The sequence below is a fragment of the Pinus tabuliformis genome, chromosome 1_2, assembly GCF_031772625.1.
Source record: "Pinus tabuliformis cultivar Carrire ecotype Pingquan chromosome 1_2, CPIR1, whole genome shotgun sequence".
In the NCBI taxonomy this organism is placed as follows: Eukaryota; Viridiplantae; Streptophyta; class Pinopsida; order Pinales; family Pinaceae; genus Pinus; species Pinus tabuliformis.
The window spans coordinates 1,215,858,641-1,215,885,817 of NC_142298.1; the positions used below are offsets into that span (position 1 = coordinate 1,215,858,641).

At 37.6% G+C, this 27,177-nt stretch overlaps 1 protein-coding gene across 3 annotated transcripts in view; it reads left to right on the top strand.

The window, feature by feature from the left end:
• Positions 1–26,221, top strand: part of LOC149210638 (F-box/kelch-repeat protein SKIP30-like) — a 140,657-nt gene extending 114,436 nt beyond the window's left edge. For all 3 annotated transcript variants that reach the window (XM_089396752.1, XM_089396751.1, XM_089396753.1), the window contains one exon: positions 24,588–26,221. In XM_089396752.1, coding sequence (XP_089252878.1) covers positions 24,919–25,962 — 1,044 coding nt within the window. In that variant the 5' untranslated portion in view covers positions 24,588–24,918 and the 3' untranslated portion in view covers positions 25,963–26,221. The remainder of the gene's footprint in view (positions 1–24,587) is intronic.
• Positions 26,222–27,177: the final 956 nt, after the last annotated feature.

Below are 27,177 nucleotides of genomic sequence, written 5' to 3' on the forward strand. Positions count from 1 at the left end.
TCATCCATGAGTTAGTCATATCATTATTCCTTTCATCGGAAAGTGATTCATCAGTTCATATCTGGCCTTCCTTCATGCCATGCTGCCTTCTTCATGCCATGTTTCCTTAAGGATCTTTCATCCTACTACATGGACATCATGGGCAAAAGATATTCATAGATCTTCACTTGGCAACTCCGCACAAGCCCAACCAGATATCATTAAAAAATAAAGGAATGAACATTAAATTAAAATTACCTTTGTGATGGTCTTTCGTCACGACATCTTCTAGTTTGCATCAACATTTTGCATACATATTGGCAATGATGGGTATAAACCTATAAGCAGAGACTTCTTCATTCTTATATGCACTTAGCATTATGTATGGATATCACTGCTCAAATAGCTTGAGTATGGTATTGCTATGTTCTAATTACAGCAGTATATGCATGACCTCAACTTCAACAGTTGTATATATTTATGTGTGTGTGTGTGTATCAATCTCACAAATATGTATGGCATCCCTATGTATGATGGTACAGTATATGAATATATAGAAGTGCATCCATCAGTTCAGTAGATGATTGCGCTTCCGGTTGCGCCACGCAACCCGCCCTTTTTCAATGTATATTCATTGAGTTGACATTGTATTCAGAGCAGTAAGACCGTATATTCAGGCTACAATGCTCAAGTTATATGGTATTAGGAATCCTATATGAGAATGATGTCATATTGGTGGGTTGCGTCCAGGTTGCGTCCAGGTTGCGTCAAGGTTGCGTCCAGGTTGCGTCAAGGTTGCGTCCAGGTTGCGTCAAGGTTGCGTCCAGGGATGCGCGATTCCGGGGGGCCGCAACCTCAAATGGCAGGAATCGTTTTTTAACCCGGAATCGCGCCACCTCAAAAACGGATCCGCGCTTCCACTGGGGATTCCGGATCGATTCGCTCCGATCCGCGATTCTGCCTTTGGATCCCGGGGGGGGGGGGGCGATTCCTGCAACACTGATTGACACATCTCCAAAAGATATATAGTGTCACGGGTCTCTTTCTTTTTCCAGACTTTATCTAAGTCTTCATATCTTTCATGGAGATATCATAGGGAAATCTCTCAGTCGTTGGATGTTGAGTGCCTTTTCCATAGTTGCATATTTCATGATCTCTTTCTTTCTTTCTTCACACATTTCCTTCAAGGAACTTCTAGTCATAGTTCCTCCAATTTTGTCAACCACCTCACATTCCATACGAAGACATATTATGTTGATTTCATCCAGACAATATGTGTCCCATGCCTTCCTGCATCCTTTCAAAGGAGGAGATCCTTTCTTTTGATCATGCTCTCGAGATAGAGCATTTATCCATGCTACCTGCAACCATATGACATGACTCTTCAATATAGAATACAAGCATACATACCTCATTTTCCTTTAGGTCATCCAAACTTCCTTCAACAACTTCCTTGATTCTCTTTTGTTAGCATACCATCATTCCATGAATTCGACAAGTTGGAATTATTGATGAAACCCTTGCTTCCTTTTGATTGGTGAACCTTTTGACGAAGATCCCAATAGAGGATCTTATGTATTCTTATCTAGCAAATGTTTCCTTTTGTCGGATGTATCATGAGCTTTGTACTGGATGACTTTTTCTTCCTTTTCCCATAAATACCACTTATGTTACTAATGAGGTTACCAACAACTATATACTTCCATAGGTGATTGCCATAGACTTCAGCTATCTTCCATGCTTTTCTATGATGATGTCACGAGCTTTTAATGCTTCTATGATGCCACGATGCATCCTATCATGCTTTTAATGATTCCTATCATGATAGTTATATTCCATAACAAAAAAACATAAACTTGTGAAGAAATAGGTGAGGAAAAACTTATCTCAATAACAGTGGAGATCTTTTACTTCCTCCTTGAATTTCTTCTTTTCAACTTCTTTTTTTGTTTCTGTCCTTCTTGAGCTTAGGATAGTCTCTCTTGAAGTGCCCATATCCTTGACATCCATAGCACTTTATCTGAGGACTAAACTTGCCAAATATCCCTTTGCTTCTTGACACGACAACAAATGTTTGACCCTGCTCAGTTGTATCACTTTTTGCCTTTAACTTGTTTTCTTCACTTTTACATAGTGATCACAAATTATTGAATGGGATAGCTTTCCTCTCTTCATAGGCCTTTGATACAAGGTTTCCTTGATCATCAGTTAGAGCATTTAGAACAACGGTAATCATTTCGTTATCGGATATCGTTTCTCCTAGATCTTGAAGTTGATCCCTTATTAGAGATGCTTTTGTGAGAGATGGAAATATCCCTTCATCCTTTGATGCTTTCAATTTGAATAGATAAGATCTCAGTGATATGATTTTTCCTGACGTGCTTTTAGAGAATAATTTTGCTAGCCTATCATATATCCATTTTGATGACTCCAAATTTGCTACATATGGGATGAGGGAATCCTTGATGGTTCTGTAAGGATCCTTTGAGCCCTTAGATCCTTTTTCATATATTTGATAATGCCTTCCCTTTAGATGGTTTGGAGACTTTGCCATTGACATGATCAATAACTTCATTTTCCTTGAGGACTAAATCTATCCTCCTTTTGCATGCAAGGAAGTTCGATGACCCAACCAATTTGCTTATCTCCTTGCAAAATGAAGTCATTTTACTAAATTTAATTTATAGAAATACAAATACTTACTTGTCATGTGAAGAAATCTTCAACTTGATCCCTTTGTTGATGATGATTGGTGATTTTTTGATGCTTCTTGGATGATCTTCTTCAAGGATAAGGATGTCCTTTTGAGATGAAACCCTTTGCTTCAGAGAGAGGGAGATTGCTTCCTCTGATGATGACAACGCCCTTGATTTTGTTTCCTCTAAATGAGCAGTCTTCAAGATACTCCAACTCAAAGTTTTGAAGTTATGATTGAGTGCAGATCCCAAGAATGTTTATTGAACTAGGGTTTTGACTTTCTTCAAGATAATAATGTGATCTTTGTCCTTGAAGTGCTTCTCTTGGATGAATAGATTTCAAATTGCTTGGATTTGTGGATCTCTTCAACTTGAGTAGGGTCTATGAGGTCCCTTGAGATGACTTGATGATTCCAAGACTTCTTTCTAGTGTAGACTTCTTCTCTGATATAAGGTTTTGGTGCTTCTTTTGTAGATCTTGACTTCAAGATGATCTTATAGATTTGCATTGATGCCTTCCTCGAGATTTGATCCTTGAGTGTCCCTTGATAAGATGCCCTTCCTTGACTTTGTGACCTTAGCTCTGTAACCATGTTGAGAAATCTAGGGCATCAAGATTAGGAGATTTCTCTATTAATGATAACTGCTTGTGAATGATTTTTACTTCACTAGATTAGGATCTTCTCTTTAGTTAGATTATTATAGTGTTCTTCTTCATCAAACAATTACCAAAACATAAACAATAAAGAGACAAGAGACACAAAATGTAGGCTATAAGGCAGGGCCAATACCTATCCCACTTGAGAGGAAAACCCAAACGAATTCTTCTTCTTATAGAGACTTCAATTGACGAATACCAAGACCGTGACCAGGACCCTTGACCACAACCCTTCCATGATCAAGTAATCTGATGAACCCTTTTCTTGCACAAAGTCAATTTTTAGTCAAATAATCCTTCCAATAATAATGGCTTCTCCTTCGACCTCCTGTTTTAGACTTGCAATCTTATGTCTGCAATTCAATTTAACTGCAGAAACGCTAGGCAATTCGTGTAGTCAAGATAATGGGGAAAATGCCTTACTTTATTCTTCAGTTGATGATAATCTTTACTTCAACCACTCGGCCTCCAAGATGACTTCTCCTCTGCCGAAATTCAACCTTCTATGGTGACTGTAATCTTAGCCGAGAAGTGTGCCCTAATTGTAGATCATACGTGTGGAAAGAATGTCTCAAAACAGGTCTGAAACAAATTTGCTTTTCATTATTCCTTTCGTTCTTCCTTCGCTATGGTATGTGACTCCTTGTTGCTAAATCGAACTTTTGTGATTTCTTCCAAGTGTACTTTTGAGAGAGGTCGAGTCTTCCTTTATATAGGCGCTGTTGGGCTTGCAAAATAGGCTGACATCTCTTGGCAGGCTGACTTGATGAAGTTTCTAGGTCGACTTGAATTGTGGTTTGTATCCTTGATCTGGGAGGGTTTCCCTTCACAATTTTAGACTTATATTGACTCACATATATTTGAAACATGCCCAAAGAAGAGCCTTCCATACATGACATTGACTCAATAGAATTTTATGACTTGATGAGAAACCTAAAGGCTCACAATGGGAACCCTAACTAAAATAAAATTCCTTGATCATGAAACCCATGATCCAAGCATTACAAAGAAATAATTTTATTTTCTTCTTTACATCAATTACATAAACTCATATTTACACATGTCATTATGAAGTCCGAACCTAGTTACACTTTTCAACACGATCTGCTACTATTGCTGCCACTGATGGAGCTCTTTAGCAGAGCTCGCCTCAACTCCCCCTGCTGCAAGTCAACCCACATTTTGTCCCATCCTGGTAGCATGTATCTCCCAAATATATTTTGGACGAAGACTTGCTAATCCTCTGAGACACTGTGTAGTTCCAACCATACTAGCTCTCAAGGTTGAGGTGCTGCCCCAACAGCTGCAAGCTGGTCTCAGACCTCTTGAATCTTGGTGAGGAAGGGATCTATGCCTTCCCCTTTCTGCATCCTTATGAATCACAACTTTTCTTCTAGGAACATCTTCTGTTGCTCGAAAGTACCCTGGTATAGCATGGAGAGAGCTACCCACATCTCTTTGGCAGTATTCTTGCCAAAAATATGCGAGACTATGTGATCCTAGACTCCATCTAGGATCAACTGCTTTGCTTTTGCCATTTCCTTCTTGTATTCATTGAGTTGGTCTGCATCCTGGGGAACTTCCTCCACATTATCTATGTAGGCTTTCTGGCCATATTCATCTAGAAGGATGAACATCCTAGACTTCCTGGTGACGTAGTTCGAAGCTCCATCGAACATATCCTGATCTCCAAGCCTCGTTGTGGCCATCTCTGATCAATTTGAAAACTCGCTCTTTCTCTCTGCTTGGTTGATGTTATGCTACTTGCACTCCCTCCTAGAATGCACAAATTTGCTAGCTGCTATTGCCAATCTGCTTGGAAAAACTGAACTTCTGAGACTCGAAGTTCCCTAAGAGAAATTTTCCCTCTGCTGTGTGTGGTTTTCTCTTCCACCCGATGTTGGTTCTGCTGCTGCAAAACCCTTTGCGTCCAACCAAGGAATTTGCTTAGCGAGAATTTGGGCTGTAGCTGCCCCCACTGACTGTTGGAATTACTAACCCAAGCAATTTGACTTTTTTGCAACCTTGCAACTGAAAATCAAATTTCTGCCCTAGCAATTCGGCTTGCTTGTCTGGGTACTGTGCTACCTTTGAAAATTTCGGCCTGCTGCTCCCTCTGATCAACGAAATTTTCTCTTTCGCTTCTGAACTTCCTGGTTGATAACTTATGCTCTGATACCATGTGAAAATTCCAAAACTCAAATCCTATTGCAACAACTGGAAATTATTCTTCTAGTTGTTAATTAATTTTGACAATTTACTTGCTACGACAAGCACTGAATAAATCACACTACAACCTTCACAAATAAAACACTGTGAAAATAAAAGTGTTGTAAACTAAGAAAATACTAGCACAAGCACACACACACACACATAAAATTGACACCGTTATTTTTGGACAAATGTCCACGGAAAATCTAGCTTGGGAAAACCGGTGCAACAGATGAGGGTTTTATTATTATGCAACAGTGAATTCTGAGTACAATCTATGGATGCCCAACTGGCAATCCAAACAGCAAGAAAATTTGGCCAAAATTATTTAAGGGAATTTCCCTTCTTCCACAAGCAACCCTGACACAACTTCCCTTTAGAAAATTCGTCCTCCTGGACCCTCTGAGTCAGCCAGTATGTAGTGCTTGCACAGACCCTTGTACGTCTAAGTCCGAAATTGCCTCTGATGAAGTTGTTCTGCCTATCTCTTCTGATGAAACTGATTCTCCGGCCCTCTAGAAGACTTTCTTGACCTCTAGAAGTTCAATTGATTTTTCCTCTAGCCAAATCCAATTGCTTTTCTGAAGCAACTCCGCAGTCCTCTGCGCTACCTCACTGGGAATAACTTTGTCTCCTTCTTGTTGCCTCTTTGGATCTTGAAAACTTCCTCCGGATCACTGTCTCTGCTCCTCACTGTCTCTGTTTTCTCACTGAAGTTTGAACTCTCCGCCAACTGAATGCTGCTACTCTAGAAAATCGAATTTTCCAAGTGACTCTGGTGTGTTCTCCATCACCACATCAATCCCTTCTTATATCTTCCGGTGGGGACTCCAACGACCAAGATTAAATCTTAGTCGATGGCTCAAATCATTTTTGGATCGATCCGTGTGAGTTTCTAGAGAATTCTCACGTTGACTTAATTAATTCTGATTAATTAACCAATTTTTCTAAGTTTAGACTTAGGAAACCTTAAAGAAATTGGTTAATAATCTAATTAAGTCATCTTTACGTGGAATTTCCAAAAATGATTTTTGGGTTTTGGAGATCTCATGTATTCTAGCCTCTCCACCAAATTTCGTGGCTAGAACACATTCGATTCTAAAAAAAGTAACAACAGACTTAGCTCACTTTGAGATAATTGGAAGTTTCTCATATTTGTATGAAACTTCCTCGATCCCACGCTTTTTATACAGTTCTTGCCACGCTAGATATATTTCTCCGCAACAATTTTGTGTGTATGGGAAAATGTCGACTTATCTGCATTGACAAGTTATATGCATACAGGCCTGGAGCAGGATCCGATGAGATTCCCTGATGGAGGTTTCTAAGTTCGAGTCACATGCATAATATCAATGTGGTGTGTTAAACATAGCCTTTAATCAATTTTTCTACGTACCCTCCATATTGCTACCAAACTTCATAGCCATCCTTTAATGTGTCTTCATTTGATATCTGAACCAATTATTAGACATAAGTTCCGCCACGATGAATCTTCTGAAAAAAACCTTTTTGATCAGAAGCATATGCCAACATCACAAATTGTGATTTTGCCCTTGATCAGGAATAAAAATAAGATAGATTACTCTTCCAAGATTAAACCTCAAATCCGAGTTAGGACCAATTGTGAACCAAAACTTAAACAAAAATTTGATCAAATGATCAATCCAAAATAGAAACAAGAAAATAGTGCGATTAAGTCATCGATCAAGGAATGCACTGCCTCAAATATCCTTTGATTAGCAGATAACATTCAATTAGCCTCAGATCAAACCTTCAAACTCTCATTGGAAAATGCCATCAGACTTTAACATATAATCATTGCAAATTGATGGCATTGTAAGCTCAAACCACCTTAGAGAATTCGACCTAACTCACTCAGATAAGCGTGACAATATAGGCCTCCGCAATTCTCACAAAATTTAATATTGATGAGTCTTAGAATGATGGCATTAGGAGGGAGCCTAGCCCTCAATTTATACTAAACTGGGGGGCGGCTTCTAGAGGGGCCAACTAGCCCAATAAGCTATGGTGCCAATGACAAGAAAAATTCAAATTTGAATTTTCAAATACATGTATTATTGAGTTGACCTGATTCTTCAAATAGGGATTTATTTCCACAAGAAAAACTTCTTTTAGGGGGCCTAATTGATCCACTTTTGGAAACTGATTTGGGCAGAGATTTCCTTATTTGGAGAGGTAATTGGTTAACCCAAGACCCACATGATTTAATCAAAGTTATATTGAATATATATCCCAAATATAACCAGTAACAAGCTGCCTTTAACATCTCAGTTTGGGGCACCTTGACCACACAGTGGGGCTCCGACATGGCATAGCTCTTCAACTGTGAGGAGTTATGTGGCGTGCAACCTACCATTGCAATGGACAAGACGAGAACCATCAGTTGATGATGGTCTTACTAACAAATTCACATTTCCTCCCATACATTTACTTCAACAAATGCGGGGCTTCATCTCGCTGTTGCTTGGGTTGACATCACTGAAAACCAATTTCCAATGATGACTTGTTTATTTTGGTCTTATTCTTTCTCTTCCTTATTCTTTTCTCATTTTGGTTCGATATTTTGTAATAAGTAAAGAGAATAAGGGTTCAATTTTTGGTGTTAGATCTTGAACTTTTGAGCTTGTGCTTTGCACTTCTCCTTTGTTTCTTCTTCCTAGAGAAATTGAGGTTGATTGCTAGCGTGGAGACTCTTTGGAGATGATTTGTTATGTTGGATTATGATTGTCACCGTTCTATGTAGTTTTGCTGATTTATGCCCTTGGAATATTGTTGTCCAAACTAGTCATAACTTTGTTCCTTTTACAAATTTTGATAATAAATATATAGTTTTTCTTGGCGACTACTATAGGTTCTTCATGTGTGAAACTTGTATTTTCATTTTTTTGGGCAACTACTATGGGTTTTTTATCTGTGAAACTTGTTTTTTCTTAGGTTTTTCATGTGTTATCGATGTTGACAAGTTTTGAGTGATAGGCCTTGGATTATCTTTTTGTCAAAATTGTATATTATGTGCAGTGAAATACAATTATCGTTTTTGATAATTACATCCTAATGATTTTCAAACAGTGTTTCTCATGCCACTGATATCATTGAAATATTACTCACAAAAAATCTCAACTGTAAATGGACCGAAAATAGTAAAGATCATAGAAGAAAGATAGCCATGCACAATAGACACAATATTTTTCCGTTGGGAAACCCAAACTGAAAGAAAACCCAATAAACTTTTCTTGAGAAATTGTCTTTTCAGCAAGGTTTACAATATAGAAATTTGTGCCAACATTACAAGTCAAATCACTCGTCAAAATTGGTTAAATTACTATTGGTCAAACCAATAAAAAATCTTTGATGAATGTTGGTCAATTGTATGTGGTCAAACTAGTTTGTGGTCAAATTCGCACATGCAAACTGTCGTTGGACTTCCTGCGCTCAAATCCGCACGTGCAGGTTGCGGTCAATCCCGCGGTCAAACTTAGTCAAGTTGTAGTCAAACCCTTTGTCAACCCTCACATGTGCGGTTGTTAAAGTGCTAGTCAAACTTGGTCTACTGCAGTTAATCCTCACATGTGCAACCTCCAAAAGAGGGAGTGATTTGGATTGGATTTGTTGTTGCACAAAATGTTTAGGTACCGAACGACGACTCAGATCGAGGGCTGTCACACTGATCCCCAATCTCTTCATTTGAGCTATCTCCCAATAATAGATTAAGGGGGGTAGACCCTATGGAAATGGAATGAGGGAAGATTAGTTGGGAACCAATCAATCTAGGATACACAACTAAGCAACCAATACCTGTTTAGATTACGCAAGATTTTGAAGGATTTGAGGAAAATGATACCAGTGACTTGTGGAGTCAACTATCTTGTGAAGGAAATAAAGGCCAAGTAAAGGATGGGAAACTACTGTTGAAAGATTCGACTATCTTATATGCAAATGCAAAACTTAAAGCTATGTGAAATGCAGGGACTTGGCTAATTTTAGTTAAATACCTGTTCGAAGTTTGATCCATCAATGTTTCTATTGACCAAGCTTAAGCTTGGAAGTAAAATTTTAATGTGCAAGTACTAGCTTAGTATGCAAATGCAAAGTGAAATGATGTGATTGCAAAAGGAGGGCCTAAAATTATTTCTGAAATATGTCGCGAGTGCTTTTTAACTTAAGGCTCAAAAAAATGATCTTAATGTGAAAACAAATACTTATACTAGCATTGTAAAAATGTAAAATCTGCACAAGTAATTACTAAAATGTACAATAGGAAACCAATGTAAAACTCTGGAGATAAAATACTTAATATTCAGAAATCCATTTGCATGAAGTACTCAATCAAAGATCGTTAGATGCAGAAGTGAAACTAAATTAATCCTTCTTGAATGAGCATGTAAAAGCAAATGTACTTCAGAAATTAAACTAAGTGCTTAAACTCAGATCACATTCAATCAAATATCAATCTAGTAATCCGCTCTTAAAACAAATGTAAATGCCAACAATATATTTTAAACTAGGGGTCCTATTACCATGCAATATTCAGATTTTTTCTATGTATAACAGTTGAAACTTCAAATGGAAAACTGCTAGCTAATAATTCAAAAAATTTATGAGTTTTACTATTTCTGATCTAGTGATGTATTTGATCTAAAAACTCAAAAATAAATTACTGAAAAGTAGTGAAACAATGTTCAGAAATTTGTCAATTAACATGCAAAAAGTTACTAAAGGTAACTTCTATTTCTGCAACGTACAACAATAAAAGATGTAAATTAATTTTACTGCTGAACTCCAGCTAATTGCAAATCTATGCCAGTACTAGCCTTGCTTTCAATAAGATAAATGACAACGAGGAAGGGTTAGAGGCTGTGGACCAGTCAACCCTTAGGGGCTTGAAGACACCTAGAGACAAGCTGCCCAAGTCACTGAAGATCCTCCAATTCCAAATGTCAAACTTAGAAATTTTTTTGGGAAAATTTTGAAAGGAATTTTTAAGAAAAATTTAGGAACAATTACTGAGAAATTTTTTGTGAAGGTGGAATGCGTTGAGGCTGAGAGATGGAGCTGAAAGGGAGGTCGAGAATGGAGGAAGCCGAGAGGAGGTGAGGGAAAACACCGAGAGGAAGGGATAACATGGGAGATAAGTAGGGAGGCCGAGAGTAGAAGAGGAGGGCCGAGAAGGGAGTAGGGGGCTGAGGAAGAGGGAACAGAGAGGGAGCAGGCTGAGAATGAGAGGGATGTAAGGTAGGCCGAGGAGGAGAAGAAGAAAGGAGGTCAAAAAGGAGCTGGAGGTGGCCAACATAGGGCCTCCTGGGCCTTAAAAAAATTTGCCCACAATCCTCTTGCAATTTCTTTTCAACCTGCAAACAAAATGGAGATGCCCTCTGGGGCCTAGATTTGTCTCCAGAATCCACAAAAAATCACCTGCAATCTTCGGGTTTGTTCCTGCACAAACAAAAGCTAGAAAACCCCAAAGCATGTATATACAAAAAATATGAAACACCCAAAACCCCAATGAATTAAAAAAATTAATATTTACAAACTTACAATAATATTCTATAGATCTGCAAATCGAAGCCCTCTGTTAGCCAAGTATAAACGATTTTGCACAAATTTATAATAAACTTGAAATTTTTAAAGAGGCACAAGCCCAAGAAAAACCTAGCAAGTAAAAATATTTTATAAAATGACTTCAGAAATTAAAAACAATTGGCTCTTTAGATTCTGTAAACTGAGAGTCAGTTTTTCCAACCGAGGACTTCTCCAAATGCCCAAATCTTGAATGATAACTTCTCACACTTAGATCTGATTGTTAGATTAATAGAGATTCAAAAAGATGATCATAAAATGATAAAAAAAATGGAGATACCTGCTACTTCTATCAAATCAAAATGATATTTTAAAAATCCCAGAAGTCTATGCAAGATACCTGTACACAGATCAATCCTCAATGGCTATTGTTCAAAAAATACAAATAAAAATGGCAGAGTATTAAGAACAATATTACTACATAAATATGAAAGAGGAACACCATAGTCTAAAACCCAAAGTCTTTGTGTTTTATTAACCAAAAAAAGTTACAAGGGCTTTCTTAGAGCAAGTACATGATTGAAAAATCAGATCCAAATAACGGAGAGAGACTTTTAATTTATAGATAAATTCTCCAACGGCTAGTTGGTTTGATCCCCGTCAAAGCAATCTCAACTGTTGGTGAAGATCAAATGATCTTTTAATCATCGCTGTTGAAATAAAGTTACTTTTTGAGGAAATTCGAAATTCATTTTTAATTTCCTTTTAATTAACTAAAAAACGATTAATTGCCTCAAAAAATTGACTTTTACTTAACTACTATGGCCCATGGGTCCAAAATATCTTGAAATTTTCAATATTCCCTTGGTTGGGGACCTCCAAAAATAATTTTTTTTAAAACCCACGAATTTTAAATGTTGGAGGATTTAATTTTTCCTAGGACTTAAATTAATTAAATTTCTCCCTTTAGCATTTTAATTTATTTTAACCCGTGAAGGGGGAACACACATTCGTTATAAATCCTCAACATTTGCCCATTTTTGCGACACAAAATATGATCTAGTAGACTAAGTGATTTGTAATAAAATAATTTAACTAAATAGCTAGAATTATTCTCAAATCACTTTTATAGAGACTCGATAAAAAACACTAGGATCATTTAAGATCCTCACGACAAAATCCACCTTAGCTTTGGGGTGAGGCTGGAGGGAAAAACTCTGTTGATCATTTGTGTTTAGAAACAAACATGAATCGATGAACACATATTTGTTATAGACCCTCAACATTTACCCATGTTTGCGACACAAAATATGATCTAGTAGAGTAAGTGACTTGTAATAAAATAATCTAACCAAATAGCTAGAATTATTTCCATATCACTTTTATAGAGACTCAATAAAAAACACTAGGATCATTTAAGATCCTCACGACAAAATCCACCCTTGCTTTGGGGTGAGGTTGGAGGGAAAAACTCAGTTGATCATCCATGTTTAGAAACAAACATGAATCGGTGAGACGAAAAACCTCATCTTTATGGAAATCATCATTAGAAAAATAAATTTACTTAGGTTGTTACGTACATTTGTCTTACTAGGATCATTTACATTACAAAATGCAAAATAGTTTACAAAACTCTAGTGTACATATGGCTAATAATGATGAATCTGTGGATCATTTGAGTGTTCGGAAATGATGGAAATCCATGCGCGAAAAAATGTACAACTATGGGGTAGTTGACATGGAGTGGTCAACATGATAATTATATTGTTTGTCATCCATCTTGATGCATTCAAAGTGGAAAAAGTGGAGAAATCAACTCACAAGACCATTTTTACCAGCAGGACCTAGTTTGGCAAAACAAGGTTTGAAACCTTCCGGGAGTGTTTTGAGGCATCAAACAATGTTTTTTGGTGGTAAAACTTTGCTGCTTTAGTGTTGCACCATTGCATTGCTACTATACACGTATAGATATCTCTCCAACAACGCAAGAAGCATGTTAATCAGACTCTGTATGCGAAAATTATGCCACTCAGAAGTTGACCTTTTTGTTTTCACATCCATAATTCGGGAGGATGTTGTGTCAGCCCCCATTATTCATGGAAAAGGGGCTAGCCACTTGATTATGATGTAAAAGACTCTAGAAGAGTCTATATTGAAACTTTGCTTGAGAGTTGAGGTAGTCAAACCTAACAACTAGTAGGCTATCGGGTTGTGTTATAAATGGGCCACTAGGAGGAAGAGGGATTTCATTCTTTCGAGTGCATTTATTCCATAGTTGAGCAAAAATAACTAAGAGGGATAGGAGGTAGAGCACACCGAGAAAATCTGTTAACTTTAGCAGTCGATGGACCACAGGCCATACTTCTTTGTATTTGCAACCATATTTCCAGACATTGAAGGAGAGCTGAACGATTCCACCTTCTAGATGGGTTTTATTTTGAAAGGGTTTCTTAGAGCATATCTTGTGTCTCATGTGTGTGTAAACTTTTAGTTTTCCGTTCTTTATTTTCTGCATAGTTTTCATTCACAGAAATCTAATAAAACTGTAATAGTGTAGAATTTCAAATTTTTAATATAATATTATTAGATCTGTTGTGATAAATTGTCCAGTGGAATATCCACGACAGTTTACGAATCAGATAAAATGATGAAGAAAAGATGAACATATTTCTCCTTAGCTGAATTTCTCCTCACTTAGAAAAGATTTAATGAGCCTTGTATGTTGATGACTGACTTTTCACATGCCTGTCTATGTATATAGAGCTCTAATGTTGAGTAGACCCGTTAGGTGATCCCTCATCACAAGGATCCCCTTCACTTAATGAGCCTACAGGGCAACCCAACATTAGACTAGAATTGTTTATTCCACTAGTGGGTGAAAAACCCCATTAGATAAACAAATCAAACCTGCTCTATAAAAAATAGATCACTCCATTTCGGAGCAGGCAATATGAGTACCATGGGCCAATCTCCTTGATCTAGAAACCAAGGCTATTGGGAGAGAAAATACCTGGTGCCATTCACCCCTAGCCAAAACAATATGGCCCTATGGGTGAATGTATCATTTCCCCCTAGTCAAATTAGCATGACCTTGTGGGAGAATGTTTGCCTGATGCTGGAAACTGCGGAAACATCAACACTCCCTCTCTGTGAGGGAGACATTTTGCATCACGCAAAGCTTGTGTCCGAAGTATTCAAACTCCCCCTTAGACAAAGGCTTGGTGAGAATGTTTGCACTCTGCTCATCTGTGGATATGTACTGGCACATCACTGCTCCGTTCTACACCATGTCTTGGATGAACTAATATTTGATCTCAATGTGCTTTGACCTGTCATGAAATTTTGGATTCTCCCATAGCGTGACACAACTTTGATTATGACAAGTCTCTAGCGCATGATCAAATAGTTCTGCAAGAAGCTTTCAGAGCCATACTACTTGACTAGCGACATTGGCTGTGATCTACTCCACTTCTGCAATATTGAGTGCGATAAAAGTCTACTTCTTGCTAAACCAGGATAGCATAAATGATCTTAAGCTGAAGCAACACCCTGAGGTGTTCTTCCACTGCACTCTTGGCCTAGTCAGAATCAATATATCCTCGCATCCTCACTTCACCATTTGAGACATGTCTCAAACCATATTTGACTGTACCATGTAGGTACCTCACACATGCTTCATTACAACCCAATGTACATGCCTCACCTCAACCATAAACTATTTCAGGGTGCTCACTACAAAGGAAATATCTAGCTTGGTGTTAACTAGGCACATCAAGGATCCAATTGATTGCATGTACATAGTGGGATCCACCAAATTTGAATCTGAAGTGGAATCACTTAGCTTCTTAGTTTGTGTCACACGGTTTAGGTTCGAATTCGAGTTTGGCAATGATTAAGTTTGATTCAAATTTGAATTTTTCGATGAGTTTTGTATGAGGTTTGAAATTAAGTTCGACTATATATATATATGTGAATATGTGACATAAAATAATAAAAGGCCAAAATCAATCAATAAACACATGTGAGTAAGAATTTTGATTAGTAAACATACATGAATAACTTAATCATAGTAACATCTAATTATCAATGACATTAGTTAAATATAAACATACACCATAGTAGTTTGTAAATGCAAAAAAAATGGCATAAGTTTCAATCTTCAAAATTTAAAAGAATGTCTTTAATGTCAAATACTTGTAATCTTTGAAAAAATCACAAAATTAAAACATAATCAAAATTTAAACATACAAATTACAATACAACTATGTTGTAAAATTATGGAGAACATATTCAAATTTCAAATTTAAAAAACGAAGTTAATAATGTCAAGTAGTTATAATCCATAAGCACAAACCTCAATTTTTTTCTATCAAAGTCTGCTTTAGGTTCGAGTTGACGTTTGAATTTGATTAGGTTCAAATTCGATCAAGTTTGACTTGAGGTTCAAATTCGATTAGGTTTGAATTCAATCAGGTTTGAACTTCAGGTTTGATGAACATGAATGAATTTGATTTTTTTTTTGGCATTCATTGAATTTTGAACCTCAAGGTTCAAATTCGGCGAACCCTGTGACATTAGGTGTAGCTATGGACTTGTAGGCCATTATATCGAATCTCCTTAAAATTTGAACTATGTACTGCCCCTATACGAGGAAGATCTCACCGGGTCTCTGCCACACCTCCAATCCCATGAAATATTGCATCAAGCCAAGATCCTTCAGCTCAAACTTAGACGTCATCTCCCTCTTGCACCTGACAATGAGCCTCTCTGCCCTAGTAAGGAACAAATCATTAACATATAGCACTAAGATCAGAGGATCAACATCAACAATCATGAAGTAAAGGTTAGGATCCACATCACTCTTGGTGGAGCTCAAACTCATCAAGTATCCATCAATCTTCGAATACCATGCCCTAGGTGCCTGCTTGAGTCTGTACGGAGAGTTCTTTAGTTTGCAAACATGAGACTCCTTCCCATGTATCACAAAAACCTGGGTTTGTTCTATGTACACTTTCTCCTCAGTCACACCATTTAGGAAAGTGGTCTTTACATCCATTTGATGTAACCTCCAACCCATAATTGAAGCAAGATAAATAATTGTGTTGATGGAAGTGTACTTGGCAACTGGATCAAAAGTCTCCTCATAGTGCACTCCCTGTTTCTGGGAGAACCCTCTTGCCACAAACCTCGCTTTGTACTTCTCGATGCTGCGATTTGCTACATGCTTGATATTATAGATCCACTTGGAAGTCACTATTGACTTCCCTTCTAGTCTTGGAACTATTTCCCACACATCATTCTTCATGATGGACTAATACTCCTCCATCCGCCTCATAACTAGAATGTTTAGAGTCAATGATATGGCTCATCAATGCCTTAGAACTCAAGAACCTCTGTGGTCGTTTGCTCTCCCTAAAAGTACCATTGCGAGTTAGATGCCTCTTTGCATCCTCTTCTCGATCTTTGCTACATCTCTAAGAAGGACCACTAGCTTTGTTGGCTCGATTGACTCCTGATAATCAGAAGGATGAACAACTGGATTAGAGGGATCTATACCCACATCCTTTGGAGCCTCCTGCTACTCGTTATCAATCTCCATATGAGACTCTTTAGACCTCCTAAATGCTACCTCCTCATCAAAAGTAACATCCTGACTATCTTTCGATGTTGTCTTAGAATGTTGATTCTGTAGGCCTTCGAAGTCTTGTTGTATCCAACAAAGTTACCCTTCCTTCCAGAAGGTGCTAGCTTCTTCCTCTTTTCCGTGGGCATGTGTATGTATACTGGACAACCAAAGATCCTCAGATGTCTGACCTCTGGCTTCACTCCCACGAACTCCCCTTCAGGAGTCTTGTCCCCCAATATTTGGTGAGGACTCTTGTTTTGAACATAAACTGTTGTGCGAGATGCCTCTGCCAATAAGAAAATGGGTAAATCTTGATCATGAATCATTGCCTTTACAACCTCCACAATGGACCTGTTCTTCTTTTCTGCAACCCCATTCTGCCAAGGGTTGTAAGGAACCACCAAGTCCCTCTTGATCCTTGCCTCCTTGTAGATCTCACTGAAGTCCTTGGAATTATAATCTCCTCCATTATCTGAACTCAAAACCTTGATATGCCCTGTCAAGTTCTCTACCCGCGCCTTGTACTCCTGGAACCTCCTAAAGACTTCATCCTTGGTCTTCGTGAAGTAATCCATGTCTTCCGAGAGAAATCATTAATGAATCTCACATAGTACGAGAAACCACCTAAAGATGATACTATCATCAGTCTGCATACATCTGAATGCACTAGATCCAAGATCCCCTTGGACCGACTATCACTTCTTGGAAAAGATCCCTTGGCATTCTTGCCAAGTGAACAACCCCTGCAAACACCCTCATGCTCTACTTGGAGCTCTGGAAGACCTGTAACCATCTTCCTGAATGTTTGGCAAAACCTTGTAATGCAGGGGAGCAAGTTTCCAATGACACAACTCACCTAAATTGATACTGTCATGCACCAATGCTTGCGATGGTCGTCCTAACAATCTGTATAGTCCTCCCTCTCGAACACCAGTCACGTCTATGCTGGAGCCCTTTGGCTATACAAGAACTTGACCATTTACAAATGCAACTCTGTAACCTCTATCCTCCAACGTTGAAATAGAGAACATATGCTTCTTCAATCTTGGTACAAATAATACATCACTCATGTGTAGAGAATCTCTAGACTCCAGCTGAAATGATGCTATCCCAACTCCTCTCATTGCAGGCTTGGCATTATCTCCAAGTTCCACTTGCAATGCTAAATCGTTCTCTCTCAAATCTGTGAGAGAATCTTGTAAACCTATCATGTCACCAACCAAATATCACTACTATTTGTAATAGTGCCTAATACTGTCTGTAGATGCTCATCATCATCATCAACGTCGATTGTTGATGCATGTTGCTTTCTCTTACTTTTCCAATGAGGACACTGGGATGCACAGTGACCAAACGAATGACATTTGAAGCACTTGATCTTGGAAAGATCCTTCTTCCTCCGTTCTTGATCTAGAAATGATCTTCCACCTGAAATCTTCTTATTAGAATTTCCTCCTTTTTCCTTTCCTTGCATGAGTGGCAATGGCTTGAGTTTCTTCATCCCGAGGTCTTTGTAAGCTGTTCTTGGACAATAATCTAGCCTCACACAATCAGTCCACAATTGATCAAATTTGGGAAGCTCAACTTGTGCACAAATACCTTGTACAAATGGATCCCATGAAGAAGGAAATCGACTAAGAGTCACTGTAACAAGATTTGTATAATCATTGGTATCTCCAATGGCTTTAAGTTGATCTCTCAAATAGGAGACTCTCATAGAAACAAATAGTTGAAAAACTTGACCAAAATATACCTCTTTTTAGAATGTTATTATTCAAAAATCCTATAGAAATTATACCCACATTGATATAACTTTCACCCTATATCATATTAATTCACTTAACTAATAATCAGTGCAATTTTTATATTATTAACAGTTATGTATGTCATAACAAATTAACTAGAACTTGTAAAAAAATTAAAAAATCAAATCATATCCCTGAAATCAAAGTAATCTTTCAATCTATAGAAATAAATGTCATACAAGTTTATTCATTTCTCTTTTTTAAATGTGATTAAAGGAAAAAAGTCACTTTAGTTTTATAATACAAACACATATATGGAACATCATAAACATCATTTACCATGCATATATTCACCCCAATTTCATGGAAACAAAATGGGATGACTTTGCTTGGTCACAGGGCCTTGTTGCAATACATAGCATATGTTTCATCATTTGAAAATATATAACTTGCATATGTGTAGACACTGCCCATAAGCCTTTGACTCTTTGGTAAGCTGTAGAAAGATTATGTGTAGTTGAGCCTACAGTTAGGTGGAGAGTCGTCCCCAAAACTTTGTTTGCGGTCAACAGGATCCAGGTAGTGTTGCAACTCTGAAATCACTAGTAGGGTATATCGTCGTCACATGTAGTCTTCTCTGCTAATGGTCTCGAAATTCTACACTACTTAGTTGAATAGTTTGGGTGTTGAGTATTAATTGCATAAATTGATGTAATTAGTTGTATGTTGAATTTTGGGTTGTTGCACAACATGACCTCGTGGGGGAATGTTTGCCCAATGCTGCAAATTGCAGAATCATCAAAACTTTTGCCCTATTCACTTTTTGTTGTTTTTTTATTTATCTTTTGACTCCTTGAAAGGCCTTCAACTAAGAGAGTGTTGATTCATCTCTTTTGATGCATCATGAGATGTTATCAAAGAGTACCTTAGCCCATCATTCTTATAGAGTTTGGTGCTCAACCACTCCCAACTTAAGATTGTGTTCGACTTTGTTTCACTTTTGCATTGCATCATAGGCAATGTTTCACTTTTGCATCACATCCTAGGTTTCTTCTACTCAGTGATTGGATGGGATGTTTATCCACTTTTGGTCTATCATTCATGAAAGTTTATTTTTTCAACTACTAAATTTGTTTGTGCATGATGTTGGTTTTCCGGGGGTCTTGGATTTCTTGAAGTTGGTGGGTATTTTGATGGATTGAATTCATGCATTCAGATACTCCGTGGTGCACTTAGCCACCTCTTATGCACCACCTCTTATGTACCAGGTAGGAGTTGAACAAAATCATTTGAGATAACATTTACAAGTAGTTTGTTTAGGTCACTTGGACATATCTTTGGGGCGGCTTACGTCCTAGGATGACCATCTATGTTAAGTATTTCATGGAGGTGAGGGATGAGCTCATCATTTATAGGCCCCTTTCACATCCCAACAGTGGGTGACATTCTCCTTTATCTTTCATTTTCATCCTTTTACATAAATTTTTAACATTACCATGAAATGACTTGGGGTGTTTAAGAGTGGTTTTGACCTTATTGGACTTAATATGGAGAAAGTAGAATTTTAGATATCACCCACTCAACATTTTTTCAAGATTCTGAGGATTGCAATGTTTCCATTGGATGTTGTCATGTAGGAGGGCATAGAACTAGTATTTAATCAAGAGCACCAAACCCACTATGTACCTTGATGTTAGTGGTATTGGTTGTTGAACTCCTCCATCATGACCCTACTAAAAATGTACCCGTCACTCAAACAAAATCCTGACTTGACATGCCATGTTTTCTTTATCTTATTTTAATGTTTAGAGGGTGATATTGATGATGAAGATTCCAATATAGGTAATGATTTTGATGATATGTCGGTATTTGTTGTAGCATGATTTTTTGGATGCTAGAGGCTATCTAGAGCCTATTTGACGATGTATTTTCAGTTTAGAGATGGATTGCACTCAATGTTATTTTAGTTATGTGCACCCTTACATGCTACATAAACGAGAACTTTTGCTTATTTGTGTATAAATGGTTTGGATTCATATGGATGCACATGAATATATATGTTTTTCTTTTTAAATTTGAATATTTTAGATGTTTTTGGTCAACCGATTTTTTGGTCTAGTTTTTTCACCAGTTCTGGGCCGGTTCTAACTAGTTCTCGACTTTAGGGTTCTCTAATTCGATCACTGGTTCAGTTCCAATAACATTGGTATCTACGATAGTCTATTTTGCTTAGTACTAATTACATTCTAGAATGATGAATTTAAATTTTAAATCAATTTATATTCTAGAATGATGAATATATTGCAGTAGGATCAAAGTATATCACAACCTATGTTGCAAACTTGCAAGTCGTGAAGTAGTGTGATTTCAGAAGCTTCTTGCAGAACTCTTTGACCAGATCACTTCATCTGAGACATGATGCAAAGAGGAGCAATGGAGCTCCAATACATATACACAATGAGCAGATTGCAGAGACAAGATTGACGTGATGTAGAATGGTTCTCTCTTTGAGAGGGAGAGTTGATGTCTTGCAGAATTAGGGCAGACCATCTCCTGAAGCCATAAAAGTCTTTGGCTGGGTCATAAAGGACTTTGACCAAGGGATATGGATACATTTACCTAAGAAGACAAAAGGACATGGCAAGGTCATAAAGGACTTTGACCAGAAAGGTGAATGGCCTAAGGCAATCACATGGGCAAATTACAGGATTGGACAAACTTCTCTTAAGAAGCCAGAAGGACTTGGCTAGGTCATAAATTTAATAATTAATTTTATATTCTAGAATGATGAATGATGAATAGGGATCAATGTGTTTCATTATTGAACCTTGGGTATGGATGAATGATGAGTATGAATGATGTATGTACCAGTGGGAATGATGAATATAGATTAGTGTACTTTATTATTTAATTCAATTACATATGGATCAATATATTTATGCTTTCATTATTGAATATGATAATGAAAACATAAATATATTGATCCATATGTAATTGAATTAAAAAATGAAGTACACTAATCCATATCCATATATATATATATACACGCACACCATGACGTCTCCTCGTCCCCCCTAAATTTCATGTCTTCCCTCAAGTAGAAGAGTTTTTAACCTGTGTAAACCAAGAAAGTAATTCGGAAATATTTCTAAGGGAAAAGCTTGTAGAACACGCTTGAAGTTGCCTTGGGGAACCCGCCAAGTCAAGGGTCAAAAGGTTGGTGGGAAAACCGGACATCGAGTGAAGTTATGGCAGACCCGAAGTATGCAGGTGTAAACTTCATTGGGACCTGTAGGTCGGTAGTCGGGGCCAAGTGGGGGGGTCAGGTTGGACCCAAGGACAAAGGTTGCACCGGACGCGCAGGTCAGGGTCGGGTTAGTTAGGATTAGCGCCATTTGTTCTGGGAGGAAGTCGGGCCATCCTCCGAGTTGCGGGTCGGAAGGCTGGGGCTAGTTCTTGTGTACTTGCGGAGCTAGAACGGGCCAATCTTCGACTCTCTCGGAGTGCGTACTTGTCCACATGGGCTTGCCCACGGTGGTGGGGTAGGCGCATCAGGTGCCATGTGGGGCTCTATACAACTGCCATATAGGAGTTAGTAAGCACGTGTCAAGAGACTGCCTATCTTCTAATGATCCATGAGTTGGATTGCGGTGAAATTTGTGTCATTGGAAATATCTCGACGAGACGAACGCAATGATGCTATTTACTTTGAGTTCCGAGGAAGTTGAAAAGGGTTGAAAAATTTAGACCTCATTTCCATAATGTGACTATGGGAGTTGGGTCATCATAGTGACCGCCTCATTCTAACTTGTTTTGGGGGTTGGGATTAGAAGGGGGTGATGTTTTACAATAATCAATAGGGAATTCACAAACCCTTGATGTTCATGGCTTGAGAAACTAGTTGTGCTTAATACCCCAACTTTGTAGCATGAAACATATCTTGATTCTTCATGTGAGAGTGTTTTGTTGGTACTTGATAATCATTTGCTAGTTTTTTTTCATATTTGTATTCAGTAGAGAATTTTATTGCATGCCAATCAAACACATCTCCTAGAGTAGCATTAGGAATTCACATGCAATGCTACTCATCACAAGCTACTTTCACAGTTTCACATTATAAAATAGCAGTCTTTAAAATGAGTCAACATCCAAACAAATAGTAGAAATCTAAATATAGTCTCCAACGGGGTAGCTCACTTGGAAATCCCGTGATATATAAAGTTATGTGAGTGATGAAGGTCCCATGGTCAATTCCCTTTCACTGCCAAGCCCATGTGCCATCCTAGGGGGCTGGGTGGATACACCTAGGGGTTATAGTGGTAATAGTGGTAGCAGTCGGAATCGACCCCTTGTGACACGAGCACGGCCAGCCCAAATACCAATTACTCTAGCATACCAAGAAAAAGGAAATTCAAATACAAAGGCAAATGAAAATGTTACCACTAGAATTTGGCAAATCTCTTTTGTATCACTTGTAATAATTTTCTTCAAATTATGTTATTCTCTTTAAATTCCTCCTTTTTTGTGTAATTTTCTTCAAATTATGTTATTCTCTTTAATTTCTTCTTTGTTGTGTGCACATCCCTTTTTTGTGTTTCTGTGACACATCCACAGTGGTGAAGCACATAAAATCATCATCTTATTCAACACATTGTCAAGGAAAAGTCTAACTGTTCTACTGGTTTTTGCCTTTTTCGTGGGAATCCAGCAGCACAATCCTTGGTGATATTGCTAGTTTTTATTACTTGAAATGCATAAATGGGTTCAGAGCCCTGAAAAGCCCCCAGAGTGCCCAGTCTATACAGATTCAACAACTCAAATCTGCCATTCCAACAATTTTTTGGCTGGATTTTGGGTAAAAGTCATCGGAAAATATGTTCAGAAAAGAACAAAAATGTAGAACTTTTAGATACTCTGATCACCAATGGTACCAAAATGGTGGCAGTAACAGCAATGAACATTAATGACAAAAAAGGACATAACACATGTTGCTTCAATGATGAGCATGAAACAGAAGAGAGCTGATGCTCCATTATATTCATGAATATTTATAAAAGAAGTTGCGTTGTTTATGTACCCAAATAATGAACAAGTCAAGGAATTAAAATAATTTAATGATAATGGCGCATTATCAATGTTAAAATGAACCACACAACCATTATAAAAAGCCTCCCACAATATTGATATGCAATATATTTCAATTATGTTGATTTATTTGATGGACGTCGTATTGCAAATCATTTATATTGATGTAAAGATAATTATGGCTATGGCATTACGTACAATTGATCTAAATTATATGATTGGTTGTCGTTTGATATTAGATATGTAGCTTATTTAATTCATGTAGTCACAGTATCAGTCAAAGCCTCAAATAATTATTAGTTGCAGAATTTCGGGGATCTAGAAAGTACGCATACGCCTTCCTGATTTTAGATTACTTGAAAGTTGAAAAGTGGTCATGCATGAAATGTAGCAAATTACGAACATAGACGTTATTTTTTAAAGGACTTGCCTAAGTTTGATTTAAAAATCACATCATCGTGATATTATTTTAGGTCTTTTCATCCTCTAGATTTATTAGGTCATTGAGCTTATTATGTAAATTTAGTTATGAGTTTGTATTTTTCTGTTAGTAAGAATTTTTTTTCAGCGTTCTAACATTTATGGACTTCAATTCCTATTGATCATATCCAAAATCTCTCCCTTTCTTTCCTTTTATTATTCGAATAATTTATGGAGATCCCAGAAATATTTTATAACATAGTAGTCTAATCCTGACAAATGTTATTTTATTTATGTTTTTTCTCACGAGTCACACTTGATTTGTAGAAGTTTCATAATTGACAATTGTATGGCGGTGAACTCACCAGAGTCTAATTTGCATCAGGAATTTAGTGTATATAGAGATACAAGTTTATTTTCCCCTCTTTGCAGGATTTCTTATTTATCAGGTTCCATTATAAATTATAATGAAATGAGCTGCATGCTTGATAAACAAATTGGCATGTTAGCTTAGGAATATTATGTAGCATCATTTTTGTTAATATAAAATAAAGGAAGCGGCAACTATTTAATTTCATATCAATCAGTTTGTTTTGAAATTAAATTCTTGACATGTTTCTTTGGAGCAGGTTGTTTTCAGATGTTATTCATGTCACTGTACGTGGAGCAAAAGAACTGTTGGGGACCTCCTCCATGTGTTGGGCTGAGCGATTTACTGAATGGGCACATTGGTTACTGTCCTTCCACACCGATCGTAGAACTTGTTCACAGTTGCTGATGGTCTTCGTGATTTGTTGATGACGCATTTATGATTTGCTGTATTTGCCTCCAAATCTAATAAGCAGTTATATATAGTCATGTTTCTAAAGGCTTTGTGGTCATTGGAAGAAGCTAATAATTGATATCTAGATTCAAGCTGTTGCAAAAATCATATGATTTTTGATTTTTAGGAATTGTAGGATGTCTGCTTTGATTGAGGGGCTGCCAGATGCAGTTTCACTTCAGTGCCTAGCGCGTGTGCCATTCACATTTCATCCTCAACTCCAGTTGGTTTGCCGTGCTTGGCGTTCTGCATTACGTAGCGCTGAGCTTTTCAAAGCACGTGATGAGGTAGGAGTCACAGAAGAATTGCTTTGTGTGAGTGCATTTGATCCAGAAAATATTTGGCAAGTGTATGATCCACTCAATGATATTTGGACTACTCTCCCTCCATTGCCATCTGAAATCAAGCACTTGACGAACTTTGGGGCTGTGTCTGTAGCTGGGAAGCTCTATGTTCTTGGTGGAGGTAGTGATGATGTTGATCCAGGAACAGGTGATCATGGAGGGATTTTCGCAACTGATGAGGTGTGGGCATATGATCCTGTATGCAGAAAGTGGGCTAGACGAGCATCAATGTTGGTTGCTCGTACAATGTTTGCTTGTTGTGTACTGGATAAGAGTATTATTGTTGCAGGTGGGTTCACCAATTCTAGGAAGTCTATTTCCAATGCAGAAATATATGATCCAGAGCGAGATATATGGGAACCTATAGCCGAACTTCAACATTCTCATAATTCTGCTTGCTGTGGTTTAGTATTTGAAGGGAAATTGCATGTATTGCATAAGGGCCTTTCGACAGTTCAGATATTTGAGTCATCCGAGCAGAGGTGGAGAGTGGAAGATTATGGTTGGCCACCAGGGCCAATGGCTATGGTGAAAGAAGAATTCTTTGTAGTCAATAATGGCTTCATTATTCGGCAACATAAACCACCAAATTTGAGCAAAGTCATCTGCACTGCACCTGCTTGCTTGTATAAAATAGGATTTGCAGTGATAGGATTGGGAAATGAACTTTATGTGATTGGTGGGGTCATTGGACCAGGTCGACAGAATCTTGATATACAGCGGCTTTCTGACGTGGACATTTTAAGCGTTAAAAATGAACGACCAATATGGCGTCAAGCAACACCTATGACGCGTTGTCAAGGCACTATAGTTGGCTGTACTGTACTAAGAATATAGTTTGTGTAGCACTTGAATGCTATCTTAAATTTGTGAGTGTTTCAAGGACACTGAATTTAAGTCCAGTGTTCAGGTTAGCGATTCAGTTGATAGAATACAGGTGGTGTAATTTTTTAAAATATCTTTCCCACTTGGCATGCAAATAGCAGTCTTGCGACAAAATGCAACTAAATTGGATTCAGATAGGAAATCTCAATTAAGACTAATAGAACTTGGAAATTACATATTTATTGTATGGAACTTTGATTTCATTTTAGTATTCACGCCTTGCATTTCTTCGGGTATTAATGAAATATTGTGGAGCAGCTGAAGATGTCACCCTGCATGCTAACTTGACTTCTATGTTTCCTGAAGTTTCAGTAGCAAGCTATTAGATTCGTCACTTTTTGATTGTGGCCTAATGTTTGTTTGAGTCTTTGAAATCCAACTAATGACATCATTCATGTCTTGCATGAGGTTCTAAAGGTGCTACAATTGGCCATACAAATGTTGTATATGATCTCTTGGATATTGATATATGAAGTCTTGGAATGGTATAATTTTTTTGCCTAATATGTTTTAAATGTCTTCTTATCTATCCATGTGTGTAGCTCTGGGGTATGCACATTGCTTATTTCAGGTCACTGTAATTTATACTTGGAAGCTGGTGTTGCATGTTTTTCACCATGCTGTGACTCTGGAGCGAATGACCATTTATCTCAATCTAGGAAGAAAATAACCTTCGTTAGATTTGTTTGGCATATTGTCAGGGAATAATTGTCCTTATCAACTGGAGTTCCCTGCCAACTTTCTGCTATCTAATGATGATCTTGTTAGCTAGTGAATATTTTTTTGCCAGTGCCTGACACCTATGTGCTATGCACGACCCCAGACAACATAGTTTGGGGTTTCACATCTGTAGCATTTCTGACATTATTTTAGAACAAACATGAAAAAGGTCAGTTTTAGGGATAGTTACTTCTTGAGTGAACTCAAAAGTGGTTCAAGTAACTCCTGGCGGTGTATCAAACTGGGAATATGATATGAAGGTCATGATTCTGGCGTTCTTTAGGAACCATTTGTAGTTGGGAGCTTCAATTATTGCAATTATTTATCAGAATTTTGCACCTTTATCCTCGTTGCTTTGTACAAGACAGGATCTTGGGTTTTTTTTTGTTCTCGCATTTGCTTATTGCTTATTACCCTGTGTGTGTTTAAAAAGTCAACAGTGTCTAC